A 15,839-nucleotide genomic window follows, 5' to 3' on the forward strand; every position below is an offset into this window, starting at 1 on the left:
TCCGTCCACACGACAGTCCCGTGGGTGGATGGGGGGAGGCTCAGTGGTCGATGACTATCAGTCTCTACAGTATGAGGCTGCTCATTAATTCACACAGTAATTCCTGGAGGTACTAAACCTGAGTAATGAAAAAGAATGATGGAAACAAATCAGGTCATAATGATTTATTAATAATAATGATATATTACATTGGGTTCCTAAGTAACGCAGGTGTTTATTAGGTGGACAACTATAGTTTATGAAGCTGCAGGCCACACTATCATGCTGTCACAGCTAGCACACTAAATCCCCAATCTGTGATGTATCTTTCAATTGCTTTAGTTTCTTGGCTGTTTCATCTTTTCTCTCAATAAAGGTTTGTGTCTCTCTCTTTCTCTTTCTTCCCCTCTCTCTCTCTCTCTCTCTCCCCCTCTCTTTCTCTGTTCCCAGCAAGCCCTGGTGATCCGTGAGGGAGAGAAGATGCAGATCAATGCTGAGCAGGTGGTGGCTGGAGACCTGGTGGAGGTGAAAGGAGGAGACAGGATCCCCGCTGACCTCCGCATCATCTCCTCCCACGGCTGCAAGGTGGGTTCCAGGCACAGATACACTCCTGCAGTCACGGAAAAGCCAAGGAGGACTTACTGTCGTTAAGGGGTTACACAGGGTTGCTCCAAGAGATACAGTTCTAGCCTATTCGCTACACAAGAAAAACTTGACAAAACAGAAACATATTGTTTTTTTGCAGCCTGGCTACGAGTGTGTGACTTGTTTCCTTTACACTTGGTGGTCAGCACCTCTCCAACACGGGTGTGCGTTCCCCCTCGCTCTCATTCGGCTTAATCAGCGAGCAGCATTGATGTAAACGGAGTCTCGCCCTCTCTCTCCTGTGGTACACTCGCCAAGTGCAGCTTGATCGGGATGCCAGGATGGAGCTAGCTAACACATTCAGCTCACTAGCTTTCAGTGGCAGTAAAGATGTGGAGAAACTTGAATAAATCCAGATGTTTGAAGGAGACGTTTTCACAGCAACATAAATATATATTGGAGATGAATTATGAGCTGTTTGCACTAGCTCTAAGCAGATTATAGTACATCGTTAAAACTACTAATGACAAGATTTGTTTTATTCTATGAAAATACAATCTGTTATATCTTAATCACTTGAATATTGTGTTTTCTATGCAAAAAAACACTATAGATTATTATAACAAAGTAATCAAAGAATTGTTGATGGTTTACACTGACTGTCAGAGACGTTGAAAGGATGGTGGTGAAAATAAATAGTCTGGAGCCTTGTAGACCAGCTGCTATAACAAAACGATCCGTATCTGCCAATATGGATCATCAGTTATTGGTATCTGTGGCCTAAAACCGTCATCGGGATCTCTCAAAGTTATTTTTGCTCCCTTTGTTCTTTTGTGCTGATTCGATCCGTGACTCAAATCTGTGACAGGATCCGCAGCGTCACTTCACCCCTATTCTAAATTCATTATACTAGAACCACTTTGCAAACATTAACCTGATTGCTTTTAAAGTCCTGATTTCCCCCAAATGGTGCAGGTGCAAGCTGAGGATAAACATAGATCTGCATGTTAAATTCACAGCTCCACACAGCCATTAGAGGCACAGCAAGCATGAACCAAGAAATCAATCCCCACTCCCTCATCTTCCTCTTTGTCCCTCTCTCTTGCACACTTAACCAGGTGGACAACTCATCCCTGACCGGTGAATCAGAGCCCCAGACCAGGTCACCTGACTGTACCCATGACAACCCACTGGAAACCCGCAACATTGCCTTCTTCTCCACCAACTGTGTCGAGGGTAAGGTCGCCATCACCCGTATCCGCGTGCGTGCGTGCGTGCGTGCGTGCGTGCGTGCGTGCGTGCGTGCGTGCGTGCGTGCGTGTTTATTCACATGGCTGCATGTGTGTTTGTATTGTTCCGGTTCAGTGCTCAGATAGTCCTGCAAACAAAGACGCTGCACATTAGCTCTCGCTGTAGGCCCTGGTCAAAGTGTTTGGTGGTCAGTGGCCTCACCGGTCAAACGTGACCCCACTGTGCCTGTTCCATCCCAGCATGTCACCGGGAAGACCCTCTCAGTGGTAGAACAGGAAACCCATGATGTGTGGGGCCCTCCTGTGGACACACTGTTACATTGCCTTTAAAAACTGCTCCCTCTACTCTTGTTCAGGAACGGCGCGTGGCATTGTTGTGTGCACTGGCGATCGCACAGTGATGGGCCGCATCGCCACGCTCACCTCAAACCTGGAGACTGGCAAGGTACCATACTCACTGTTGTTCATTATTCCACAATGGTGACACAAATGAGGTTGCTTACTAGAAACAGGCTCTTTTATGTAGTCGTTCAGCTTCTCATTCACATACTCATTTTGAATGGAAAGACAACAGCGAAATGTTCTCAGCCTCATTATGTTTCATAAAGTGTAAAAACAAGCTATTTAGACAAATAACCTCAAGTTGCTTCTCAGCAGCTTACTGCTCCTAGAATGCTTAATTGCAAAAAAATATAATAAATGTAGACAGTCAATCATCTTCTTCACACAATCCAAGCACCTTCTTCTTCTACTCCTCAGACTCCCATTGCCAAGGAGATCGAGCACTTCATCCAGATCATCACCGGCGTGGCCGTGTTCCTCGGCGTGTCCTTCTTCGTGCTGTCAATCGTCCTGGGTTACTCCTGGCTGGAGGCCGTCATCTTCCTCATTGGCATCATTGTTGCTAATGTGCCGGAGGGACTGCTGGCCACCGTCACTGTGAGTAGGCAGAGACATTACAAACGTGTGAAGGGTCTTCTGCAACCCACCGGACCCGCCTCCAAACCCAGTCCCCGTCTCGTTTACAATGCTTTGCGGGTGTGACTTTTTTGCCGCATCATTGCCATTCAAATCTATGCAACCAATGAGTTCATGATGACTTTTTTTTCATCAGAGCACAACGGTTTTTTCGAGAGGATGAAATTATTTATCGAGCCTCTTGATTTTGATGTCAAAGTGCACCGAATTGATACATTTAACTTCAGGGTGAACATTTCTGTATTTTTTTACATCACAATCTATATTACCAACATCATGCTGTTATGTGGGAGTTCGCAGGTAGGACCCAAACGCAAGACCACAGGAGACAGAAGTTACTATGAACAGGTTTTATTTCAAATGTGTGAAGGTGTGGAGCCCGTGGTCCGACACCCGAGTGGCAGAGCGACGGTGTGAGGCCCGTGGCTCGACACCGGAGGGCTGGCAGCTTGACGGCGAGAGTAGTCCGTGTCACACAAGGAGGGCAGAGCGGCGGAGTGTAATCCATACACACAAGGCGGGCAGAGGACGCCACGGGGTTGACGCGGGTGAAAAACGGTACGACCTGACAACCCCAGACTGCAGGGCCAGAGCTTATGTAGTGCCAGGAGACTCATTAGTGGGCCCTGAGTCTGGTGTGTCAGGCAGCAGGAGGTGATCAGCTGGAGTGTCCTCAGCTGTGCACACTCAAGGGTGTGGCCATGGGAGGCGTCAGGTCAGACAGGGATCCTGGATCCTGACACATGCAGCCCTATTTCTAGTACGTGTGTTTACAAGGTTGTTGTCCAGTTGTATCATTCCTTCATTTGGAGCAGTTTTTCCTTCCTGTCTTGTTTCTCTTCACAGTGCTTCTGCGTTTCGGTTCTTGTGTTTTTGTGCAGACTTGGGTATTTTTCATATATTTCATATGTTGGATAAATCAGAGAAGCTTCACAAAACCAGGGAAACCAGTAACCGCTTATAAAATGTTCTTTACATTGTTGTTGCCATGTCTCTTTTTTTTTATTAGTAAGCCTACTCCCCACCGTTGTAGGCCATTACATATGCCACGCTCTATTGTAGACTCTAGATCATTTGATTCGCCCCAAGCAGTTTATGGTTTCACCCACGTCTGATTGTGTGTTTCAGGCCGATGTTGTCCGTCTGCTGTTTGATCTCGTCTTTGCATCCCGTATCCCTGCTCTTGTGTTTATATCAGTGTGTTGATGTCGCTGTACGTCTCTCGTGTGCGTCTCTGCGTGTATCTTATGTGCTTTTAACATTATCTCTGTATCAGTACCTGTTCCCGTGGTGTATTGTCCTGTGTTTGTATTTCTCTCTTTACATCTCTCCTTCTCCCAAAGCAGCCCCACATGTGTTCTGTGTGTTTGTGTTCTCTCCATCTTTCTCTCCGTATGTCTCTCTCTCTCTCTCTCTTCCAGGCCAGTCGTGGTGCTGCCTGCAATGACAACGGCGAGCTAACGTAATGATATTCGGCTAATGACCAGTCAGCTTCTTGAAATGAATTGGGCCTTCTTCTGCTTGGCTCGTTCTGTTTGGCCCACGGGTCTTTTGCCGTACTTGGCATGATGGCATAACGCACCCGCCGCTCTGCTTCACCGCTTCACTCGTTCACGCCTCATTCTCTCCGCATCGCTTCTGTTTGGGGTGTTTTTTATTTTATTTTCGGAAAGGAGGTTAAGATTTTAGTGCATTTTGCTATAGAGGAGCATTGTTAAGAGCAGGGTGAACGTCTCCAGGTGTCGGGGCGGGGTTTCTTCCTGGGTGTGCTTTATAGTTTCAGGTACAGTATGGCACTGAGTTAGTTGAATATCTGGAGATGTTCATCTGTCCTGTTAGTTTAACACACGGATACTAATAATGTTTTCTCTTTCTCTTTTGGTTTCGTTTGTTTCTACGCTCTCCTTTTCAACGACTCCTTTCCTTCCTGTCGTTCCTCCTCTCCTTGCTGTTCGCGTCCTCTCTCTGTCGTTCCCTCTTTGCTTCTCTCAGGTTTGTCTGACGCTGACAGCTAAGCGAATGGCTCGCAAGAACTGCCTGGTGAAGAACTTGGAGGCTGTGGAAACCCTGGGCTCCACCTCCACCATCTGCTCCGACAAGACCGGCACCCTGACCCAGAACCGAATGACCGTGGCCCACATGTGGTTCGACAACCAGATCCACGAGGCCGACACCACCGAGGACCAGTCCGGTGAGATTTGCCCACCCTCTGTCCCTGCTTCCTGCAACATATTCAGAATATTTGTGACCTGAGTTCCTCTCTGGCAGCATCAATTACTGGCAGGCATCCAACATGAACATTTGCCAAATGTATGTTTGGTAGAAGCCTCAAAAGCTGATCTGTTTTGTTTTTATCAAGTCATCGGTCTTAGCATGTTCATTGCTGAACATTGCACAATTTCTCTTGTCTGCGATTACATCAAAGCATGTTCAGTTGTTGTTGTTTAAACCATAAACTAAAATAGCTGAATAAATGTTTTCACACTGTCAAAATGCAGCTGGACAGTGTTTGATAGTCAATCTAAGTTGATTAATACTTTGATTATTTAAAAAAAAGCTACATTTTATTATTGTCAGGATTTTATTGGGGAAAAACGTATTCATCGTCTTCTTGTAAAAATGGAAATGTAATATATTTGAAGACAGAAAGGATTCACTTCTCTGACTTATGGCATAAAGTATTCCAAAATAACGTTACATTATACTCTCGTCTCTCTGACCCTCATTAGTGTCCGTTTGACAAACAAATGCACAATTACAGGCTAATTTAAAAACAAAGGTAACGGGACAGCAGCACCATCTGCTTTCGCTCATTTTTTGTGATGGATTCATGTAGCCGGGCGTTAGCTTTATCAAGCGTTAGCTTTGAATTAGCTTCATCATGCTTTATTGCTCCATCACAAAACAGAGAGAAAACAGATGGAAGGTGTTTCTGTCCCTTACGTTTGTTTGTAGATTAGAACCGGAGGCCGTGCACTTGCCTCTGCACTTTCTCTCCACTGTATCATCGGCCTCTGCCTCCGCTGTTTTTCAAAGGAGACATTGTTTCTTGTTATTCATCACAAGAGCTCCAAAAGGCTTTGGCCTACTCCCCTCACCTTGGCACGACGTTGTTGCCAACTATTGTTCCATTGGTTTTAATTGATTGCAGGCCTGCAGGGTACCTTGCTGCCCTGCTTGGGTGAATGCGATAGGCTGAGACAACTGTCAATAAAGGTTCCTATTTTTCCCTCCCCCATCATTCTCTAGGCTGCTCCTTCGACAAAAGTTCCTCAACATGGGTGTCCTTGGCCCGCATCGCTGCTCTGTGCAACCGCGCCGTGTTCAAGGCCGGCCAGGATGCTTTGCCCATCCTTAAGCGCGAGGTGGCCGGCGACGCCTCCGAGTCCGCCCTGCTGAAGTGTATCGAGCTGTCCTGTGGCGCCGTCAAAGCCATGAGAGAGAAGAACAAGAAGGTGGCCGAGATCCCCTTCAACTCCACCAACAAGTACCAGGTTCGTCCCCTTTCATTCGGAGTAAATGGGCCAAAACATGCAAGACCACTACGAACTTCTTAAAAGGTTCTCATGCTGACGCCATGATCTGTTCCCATCAGCTCTCAATTCATGAAAATGATGATGAAAACGACAACCGCTACCTGTTGGTGATGAAGGGAGCCCCAGAGAGGATCCTCGACCGCAGCTCCACCATCATGCTGCAGGGCAAGGAGCAGCCCATGGACGATGAGCTGAAGGAGGCCTTCCAGAACGCCTATCTGGAACTGGGAGGACTGGGAGAGAGAGTACTGGGTAAGGAGGATAGGCACTAAGGAGGTGGTAATTTAACAAAAGGTTCATGATTTGGAACTTACCAGTACAGTGTTGGTGTATCCTGTATTTTATTGCGTAGTATTGTCCTGTATGTATAAATCATTCGTCCCTAATCCCTCCAGGTTTCTGCCACGTGTTCCTGCCAGAGGACAAGTACCCCAAAGGTTTTGCCTTCGATACAGATGATGTAAACTTTGAGACGGACAACCTTTGCTTCGTAGGCCTCATGTCCATGATCGACCCTCCTCGTGCTGCCGTGCCCGACGCCGTGGGCAAGTGCCGCTCCGCCGGCATCAAGGTGGGCACCTTTCAAGTCTGCCATTTTAAAGGGCCTGGAAAAGCAGAACATGGCATCCACCAGGATTTGAAGGCTGTAGATGACATTTTGAGAGGAAGAGTGTTTTATTAATAGTGTGAATTGTGTTCTTTTTATCTTTCACTCCTTTCACTCTTCTTCTCATCCTGTTCCTTCTATCTTAACTGTTGGCCTTTTCTCCTCTTGCTCTTTGTTTTATTTTTGTCTCTTTCTCCTTCCCGTTCACCGCCAACCTCTTTACCTTCTTCTTCCTCCTCCTATATTTCAGGTCATTATGGTGACTGGTGACCACCCAATCACAGCCAAGGCCATTGCAAAAGGTGTGGGTATCATCTCCGAGGGCAACGAGACAGTGGAAGACATTGCTGCACGCCTCAACATCCCCGTCAGCCAGGTCAACCCAAGGTAAGACAGAAACATGTTAACATGCATTCCAATTACTATCACTTTTATACAGCAGCTGCTCTATTTAACGACAGCGTATCAGGGTCATATTAGGTAAACAATATATATATTATATAGAATATCCATAACTTGGATATTCTCTGAGATTTAAGTGGCTAATTTACAAGAAAAGAAACATGAATATTCTCTGAGATTATAAAGTCATAAATCTGCTTGGAGCAACTTCATCACACCGCAGTGCGAAATATACCAATTATAATAGTATTTATTTATGTTCATAAAAAAACACTGAAAGAACATGAAGGAAAACGCGTATTTGAATCTTTCAGGACCTTCGGCTCGCTCAGACGCCTTCCGTCGGAGGGCACAGAAGCAGCAATCTTTAGGATTCATCTGGTAAAATAAAACAACAGGTCTAACCTGAGGATAGAGTACAACGCATAGCAATGTCAGCATTATCTTGGTAAAAGAACCCAGAAGGAGTATGCAGGAGAATGCGTATACATACTTTTATTTCACAACCTTCACTTCGCTCAGAGCCCCTCCTCATCATAAGAACACGAGGAAATTCAGACGGTAACTGGCGCACAATTTCATAGTGTTCATTTTCATGTTCCTCTTTAATCTCAGGAAAATCGGAGTTATTTCTCAGAATATGACCTCCCTCCCCCGGCTCCATAGTTTATTTATTATTACCTACAGCTGCCCTAACACGCAATGGAGCAGTGTGGTCCTTTACTTTGCAGCATGACAGTAGTTTTTATGATTTAGTATACAAAAGAGCATTTTGCTGTTATCTCCGTTGTGTAGGGACGCCAAGGCCTGCGTGATCCACGGCACAGATCTGAAAGACGTCGATCAGGATCAGATGGACGACATTTTGAAGAACCACACGGAGATCGTCTTTGCCAGAACCTCCCCGCAGCAGAAGCTCATCATCGTAGAAGGCTGCCAGAGACAGGTACACATACAGTACATACATGCATACAAGCTCATGGTTTTTAGCATCGTGCGTCCCGAATGAGAATGAAAACCATAAAATGCGCGTCCTCCTCTTCTGTCAGGGAGCCATCGTGGCCGTGACAGGCGACGGTGTGAACGACTCACCCGCCCTGAAGAAAGCTGACATCGGCGTGGCCATGGGAATCTCTGGCTCAGACGTGTCCAAACAGGCGGCTGACATGATCCTGCTGGACGACAACTTTGCCTCCATCGTCACCGGAGTAGAAGAAGGTGAGGGAGGAACGAGGAACGGGGCTGTGGAGAGAAAGATGAGCTCAAATGTTTGTGCATCGGGTCCAAGAACAGCGAGAGTAAACTTAAGATCTTTAGGTGACAATCATGTAGGTTGCACATACTTACATTTCAGACAGTACATAAGCAGTTCATGTTTGAGAGGAGAAATACATTTTAGGATACTGCTAGCAAGAAGGATTTTGTATCTTCTTTCTATCTATTTCTTGTTCAGTCTTGTTCAGTTTTTACCAGAATAGTAGGAGGAACAGTGAAAAGATGGTGCCAATAAATCAGATGAAAGGGCAAGAAAGACATTAATGGATGCTATGTTAATGAGTTAATAATAATAATGTATTTTATAGAGTGAGCGGTGTGGGGTCTACTTTACATCAATCATCTATCTTATTAAACCGCGATGATCCTGCTGTAATCAATCCAAACTAAAAGCCATAATAGCTGGAGCGTTGTGATGACGTCGTTACGTGACATAATGAAACTACTGCTCTTCAAAATGAGCAGATGTCAACATCTCAAATATGTACATCGTTCAAATGATGTTTGTTGTGTTGAGAAGTATTTTGGTCATGTTTCTACATTCAGAATAGTTGAGGAAAAACATGTTTTGTGTTTGTTGCCGGGGCATCATGTTTATTGAGGAATTTCTTCAAATTTGGCCCAAACGTCCGCCTGGACTAACGGGTGAACTGATTTGATTTTGTTTTTCAAAGGTCACTGTGACCTCACAAAACATGTTTTGGCCATAACTCTAAGAACTAAGAAGTGTTATGCTAATTATGACAATTTCACACAGATGTCTAATATGATAAAATGATGAAGTGATGACATTTTGGACAGACATGGATGCAAACTGCAACTTAACAGGTTGACGGAGGGACACAACCGCAAGGCGGTGATATTTATGACACATTCTCAATACTTTTATCAATTATTATGATTACTGACTTACAGAACCTTTCAGCGTAAGTTGTACACATTTAAGGGATACGAAGCGTTTGAGGATACGCCAAGAAATGACATCACAATGAGCAAAAATACCAACGCAGACCGGCGGACCATTTCTATTGCAGAGTTCAAAGGGTTGAGGGTTCACCTGTTCAGAGATTGATTTTACTCCCCACCTTCATCCCCACAGGCCGTCTGATCTTTGACAACCTGAAGAAGTCCATTGCGTACACTCTGACCAGCAACATCCCAGAGATCACCCCCTTCCTGTTCTTCATCCTGCTCAACATCCCGCTGCCTCTGGGCACCATCACCATCCTCTGCATCGACCTGGGAACCGACATGGTAACCGAGGAGACGCCGCGCACACTCACACACAATGTGTCCAGTCAGGCGATAGACAAGGGCAGCAGCCAATGTGTGGACCCACTCATCCACTCATACATGCACAGCTCAGCTGTACACAAACATGTCAACTGTATGAACTGTATGCATGTCAGTGACACACAGGTGGTCACCTAAGAATGTTCAATTGTGCTGCATAAATCACAGAATTGGAATAATGTCATATGGAAATATTTAGAATATTAAAACAAATTATAATAAAAAGGTTGAGGGAATTGTGGACGTTTAGGTTCAATGAGAAGTTTTAAAGTGACACAGAATAAACGGAAGAACAAACTGTAACTTCTGGGCAAATTCTGAACCAGTAAGTAAAGTGTATTAATTATGCTGCAGCAAACCATGCAGCCCACCCCACACCATCAACCAGACTGTCACACAATCCCTCCATTTATCTCTGAAGTTGAGTTCAAGGTCATGCCTAAAAGGCATGTACACAAAACAGACCACTAGGTGGCAGTATGACACCAGTCCAGGTTGTCATGCTAATGCACCAAAGCAAAAACATACCCAGAGGTAAATGTGTTCCCTGTTGAACCCTCCGTCAGGTACCAGCCATCTCTCTTGCCTATGAAGCAGCAGAGAGTGACATCATGAAGCGGCAGCCCAGGAACCCACTGAGGGACAAACTGGTCAACGAGAGGCTCATCAGTATCGCCTACGGACAGATCGGTAGGTGCCATGTTTGTGTTGTTCAACACCCAGTACAGACCTGTGATCAGTGGAAAAGGTGCCGTGTGTAGCATTTAATCACCAATAAATCATCACGGCTGTCTTTTCTTCTTTTTTTTAAACATATATTTAGTCATTTAATACATTTAACACATTGTACATACTTAAATTAACCTTCCTCCAAATTGAACATATAGTAATAATAATATTATACTGTATATATTATTTGACATACTTCTTTCAATTTATTTAAGTACACTAAAAAAAGATTTAAAATGAAAATAAACATTAAGTCGATAAATATAATTTTAAAAGATATTTAGTACATAATTAATTAATACAAATTATAATACACCGTCACTGCAATTTTTTTAAATATTAGTGCAAGTATTGTCAACATGCAAGACCATAGCAGAAATCTGACAACCTTTACGGGGCCCAGAATCTGTCCCAGAACACACTGCTCTACAGCTGCACATCGAGTAGGTTCACGCTCTGTTTGCTCTTACATCGCTAACGTCAGTGTTCTGAGACAGCGGTAGCCCAAAGACATTAGCTGTCTGACAGCACCTTGATACCAACATGATTCTACTGCGGTCAACAGAGTTATCAAAAGTCTGTTTGTTTTTCTAATTCACAAATGTCTATACAACAAATACATTTTTTTAGTTGTTGCCAATCAGGACGTGGTTCCCTTCGTTTCTGCCTTGCACTCTTTCTCTCATCTCATCATAATATCCACTATAACGGCTGTGAAACTCTGTGTCTGCAGGTATGATCCAAGCTCTCGGCGGGTTCTTCGCCTACTTCGTCATCATGGCCGAAAATGGTTTTCTGCCGGCCGTGCTTGTCGGCATCCGGCTGAACTGGGACGATCGCTCCTGCAACGACCTGGAGGACAGCTACGGGCAGCAATGGGTACGAGTGATGTCACACGATGTCAGGGTTCTGCTGTGAGCTGTTTGACTGACCTTATGGAGAATCACTGAGTACCGTGATGTTAAATCACAACCATCTGCATAGAAGTCCATCACAGAGGACACGTTGTGTGACTGTCTTCCTGTTTCCCTGCCCAGACCTATGAGCAACGGAAGATTGTGGAGTTTACTTGCCACACGGCATTCTTCGTCAGCATTGTGGTGGTACAGTGGGCAGATGTCATCATCTGCAAGACCAGGCGTAACTCTGTGTTCCAGCAGGGCATGAAGTAAGTGGAAAAGACACTTCTGAATAATGCTAGGTAATGTGATACGGTTGGGTGTATTTCAGTCGAAAGAAAATAGTTCCTACATTGCACTGTTCACAACAAGGTTTGTGGATTGTCTTGAGTAACCGGGTCATGATTTCTGGAAAGGGACATTGCTAAAAATGTTCCATTATATTGGAGAGAAGACATCTTAACGGCCGATATCTCCAGCACTCGGCAACTCACACCACACCTTTACTTTGACACCTGAAGTTACAAAGACTGTATTGAAGTAAAGGATGGATATATACATACATACATACATACATACATACATATGTTTTCTCTGAGTTACAATATCATTTACAAAAGCTGGTGTAAACATGAACGTTGCAGGAGAAGAAAGCCGTTTCCCACAGCTGCCACCAGACGTCACTAGAGAGCCATGTTTTACTGACGCACCTTTAGTTCATGGCCCTAACTTATGGCCCGTGTTTGTTTGTTCCCCACATGTGTCCCTCTCTAGCTGATGTGAGCCACTGTTTATCGTCTCTCTGCTACGTGTGTTGCTGTAAATAACTTTTTGTTCTGCGCTCATTGTCTGGCAGGAATAAGATTTTGATCTTTGGCCTGTTTGAGGAAACGGCTCTGGCTGCTTTCCTGTCCTACTGCCCCGGCATGGACGTGGCACTACGGATGTACCCGCTCAAGTAAGTAACGCTCCAACACATCCTCACAGTGCCGCGATGTGCAGACCTCCATGTTCACGTTCAGTGGTAATAATGTGAAATGCAATGCCATTATGTTTGTCCTGAAATGGCAACAGACTTTTGTTTTAAGACAGTTCATGAGTACTGTGTTCTGTATTACTGACTGCTCTCCTCTTCCTCCCTCAGGCCCAGCTGGTGGTTCTGTGCGTTCCCGTACAGTTTCCTCATATTTGTTTACGATGAGATCCGAAAACTCATCCTTCGCCGAAACCCCGGAGGTCAGATAACACACACATTATTTCCTGTTCTGTTGGCTTTGCTGAGCTTTATTGCTGCATTTTGACCAGGTCACAGGTGCTCTGATCTATCGGCTGATATTCGTTTGAAACAGTTGAATTGGTGGTCTCTATGAAGGCCAATCAGAAGAGACCATGAATTCAAACTATTTCACTTGAAGTGAAAACACACAGTGAAAGGATTAAGTTTTAAGACTTAGACCGGACAACTCTGTGGTAGCAACATGTCAATCACAGTAGCCCCGCCCTAAAGCATCCCCTGCTTTATGGTCTGTTTGACTCTAAATGGACCATAAGTTACTAAATGAACATCATGCTGTATTGAAGAAGACTTGAAACTAGAGAATGAGACATAAACTCATGTTTACAATGTTTACTGAGGGAATAAATCAAGAGAGAAGTAGAGTCATTTTCTCATAGACTTCTATACAACCAGAGGAGTCGCCCCCCGATGGTCACCAGAGAGAATGCAGCTTTAAGACACTTCTGCATTGCCTTCACTTTTTAGAACCTGAGGTTGCCGGTGTTGAGTGTACTCATCAAGCACGTAGCTCGTCTCAGTGCTTCCTGTCTGAACAGCTCATTTGGTTAACATGGACACCGAAGTGTCCTTTCCATGTTAAATTAACAACAGAGCAACATGCAAAGCTGGTCAAAAACGTTCTCGTTAACCGATTAACAATTAACCGTTGACATCCCCAGTAGCATGTCATATTTATTACACAGATTGTGATTACATGCCAGTACAGATGTTTACAGGGTGATGAGGAGAATACATTGCAAATTTAGTGGGGGAAAAAGATTCCAACTTTAAAGGACATTGTGCAGGAAAATATCATCCAGGACCTCATCATTTTAAATAATAATTTAGCTCAAATGTTAATCAATAGATCAAATAATATGATGGATAACTCTTCTCTATCTTGTTTCCCTCTGTTTCTCTCCTCTTCATCTCTGCAGGCTGGGTGGAAAAAGAGACGTACTATTAAATTATCAAAGCATCGTTTCCTTCTCACCCCCGTTCTCCCCTGAACTCACCCCTTTTACTCTATCCCCCTCCACCCATCCCTCCTCTCCCGTCAACATGCTCAAACTGTACAAGGAGATAACGTCCTACCCGTCCTGCTCTCATCCTCATCCCCCACAAAGAGACAACACAAAATAACAAATCACACGCCAAGACGCCGCGAGGACCAACGACAGAGGAGAGGATGCGGGAGGTGGGAGGCGGGTTCGTACAGCTTCCCTGTCCTCTCTGTTTCCTCTCTTTTTATGTTTTTCGATCCATAGTCCGTACAGCACCAGTCTGCCAGTAACACTGTCGTGCCGACGCTTATTACCGCACCGTCAGCTGCAGCTCTTCACACGTGTACTCAAACCACAGCGCTGTGTGGACCTGAATACAGAATACAGACAGAAACCAGAGTGTTCCACTGCCATCTCTCTTGCCAAGCAGAACAACAACGTGGCAGCTCCCGTCCAGACTGCCGACTGCCGATTCTAGTCTTCTCTTTGTTTACCTATTTGTCTTTTTCCTGCCAGAGCCTGCCACCCAGATCCAGCTCCTTACTCACTGCCATTTCCTCCGTCCTCTTCTCTCTTTCTACTCCTAAGTACTCAGTGCCAGTCTTCTACTGCCATTCTCCCTCCTCCTCCTCCTCCTCACCCCCCATCAATAAAGAATCAATCTCACCATAAAACTTCAGCACTCACTCATACCCTCAACAGGGCGGAAAAAAGGTCACTTCCTTGATCTCCCTCCCCCCCTCCCTATGTGTTCTTTTCTGCCTATGTTGTTGTCGTGTTCTAATAGACGACTGGGTGTTTTTAAAAACAGAAAAATTGTTTGTTAAAGTGTTTTTTTAAGTTGGGAGTGGGTCTGAGAGCTCCTTGTTTTCATTCAGACATGACAAAGCACCCTGTCTCCCCCTCTTTTACCTCCCCCCCCCCCCCCCGCCTGTTTATCTGTCCGTTTGTGAACAGCGTGCAAACCCTCCGTCCTCGTAAACTTCCACCAACTTTCACCACCCTCCCCTCCCCTCCCCCCCCTCCCCCGCCCAACCTCACCCCTGTTAAAAAAGAATAAAAATACAAACTTTCTGTGTCCTCGGAAAAAGAGATTTCTCTCAGATTTCATTATTTAAATCAGTTGAAATGTGTAATAAGACACGGTACCTTAACTTGCAAACCAACAGCCAGAAAAGAAAAGAAGGGAAATGAAATACAAAAGAAGAATCTCTCTTTTTCAGCTTGGTCTCCAGTTTGTTTTTGTGTGGAGTTTTGTCAGAAAATGGAAATAAATGCTGTGTGACCAACTCTTACTCATGGCAGCAGTGTCAAGTCATCTGTTTTCTACCTGAAGGGTTTCAACAAGTCAGAGGAAGTGTTAACACCGTACATGTCTACAGACACATCAAGTTAGGAGACATTTAGTAGAACTTCTACTGGAAGAGCATGTATGAAGCAGGACGGAGGAGCCTTCTTTGTTCCGGATGCTGCAATGAATCAACATCCATCAGTTGACCCACGCCAGGACACCTCCTAACAGCTATCACATTCACATTGTTTTTAGCAACATAAGCTTTGTAGGTAGCAAAACTCACCAGCAGGTGCTTATTTATCAGCACCTAAAACCTACAATACAACATTTGACCGCTTGGGGGCAAGTAGTACACTTATTAACATCCAGAAGTCAGGGGCAACATTATCATTCATTTGGAGTCGTGCTTGTGTCCATCTGATGAACGTTGGTCTGATATTCATTCTTGTTTTAGCTGTTTTTGGTCTCTATCAACTCCTGAGCCTAATATCTGTCTCTACGGGATAAATGCTCCACTATCTTCCCCAGCTCGTGTCTTAGTGCGTCTGTCCACTACTTGCTGAGCAGGTAGTGTTCAGTGGAGTGGTTCTGAAGACCACGCTATATGAGCAGTGAGAGTGAACCAAAACCAGAGCTAAACAATGAGCTTCAAACCCCTTTATGTTTCCGTGAAGCCGAGGGGAGCTGCTGACTCACGTGAGACTTTTTCTGTAGCTTTATTACGACGAGCGA

At 44.9% G+C, this 15,839-nt stretch overlaps 1 protein-coding gene across 3 annotated transcripts in view; it reads left to right on the forward strand.

Moving 5' to 3' along the window:
* atp1a3a (ATPase Na+/K+ transporting subunit alpha 3a) overlaps nt 1–15,108 on the forward strand; it is a 28,584-nt gene extending 13,476 nt beyond the window's left edge. For 2 of the 3 annotated variants that reach the window (XM_079288293.1, XM_079288294.1), the window contains 18 exons: nt 430–564; nt 1,683–1,800; nt 2,171–2,259; nt 2,574–2,753; nt 4,785–4,983; nt 6,042–6,286; nt 6,388–6,580; nt 6,724–6,899; nt 7,186–7,322; nt 8,133–8,283; nt 8,387–8,555; nt 9,712–9,866; nt 10,472–10,595; nt 11,368–11,513; nt 11,672–11,802; nt 12,390–12,491; nt 12,678–12,769; nt 13,748–15,108. In XM_079288293.1, the coding sequence (XP_079144419.1) occupies nt 430–564; nt 1,683–1,800; nt 2,171–2,259; nt 2,574–2,753; nt 4,785–4,983; nt 6,042–6,286; nt 6,388–6,580; nt 6,724–6,899; nt 7,186–7,322; nt 8,133–8,283; nt 8,387–8,555; nt 9,712–9,866; nt 10,472–10,595; nt 11,368–11,513; nt 11,672–11,802; nt 12,390–12,491; nt 12,678–12,769; nt 13,748–13,776 (2,571 nt within the window). In that variant the 3' untranslated portion in view covers nt 13,777–15,108. Of the gene's footprint in view, nt 1–429; nt 565–1,682; nt 1,801–2,170; nt 2,260–2,573; nt 2,754–3,182; nt 4,255–4,784; nt 4,984–6,041; nt 6,287–6,387; nt 6,581–6,723; nt 6,900–7,185; nt 7,323–8,132; nt 8,284–8,386; nt 8,556–9,711; nt 9,867–10,471; nt 10,596–11,367; nt 11,514–11,671; nt 11,803–12,389; nt 12,492–12,677; nt 12,770–13,747 lie in introns of those variants that run through there. The other variant, XM_079288295.1, reaches the window with a different exon arrangement.
* Nucleotides 15,109–15,839: the final 731 nt, after the last annotated feature.

The sequence above is a fragment of the Melanostigma gelatinosum genome (genome assembly GCF_949748355.1).
Source record: "Melanostigma gelatinosum genome assembly, chromosome: 17".
NCBI classification, from domain to species: Eukaryota; Metazoa; Chordata; class Actinopteri; order Perciformes; family Zoarcidae; genus Melanostigma; species Melanostigma gelatinosum.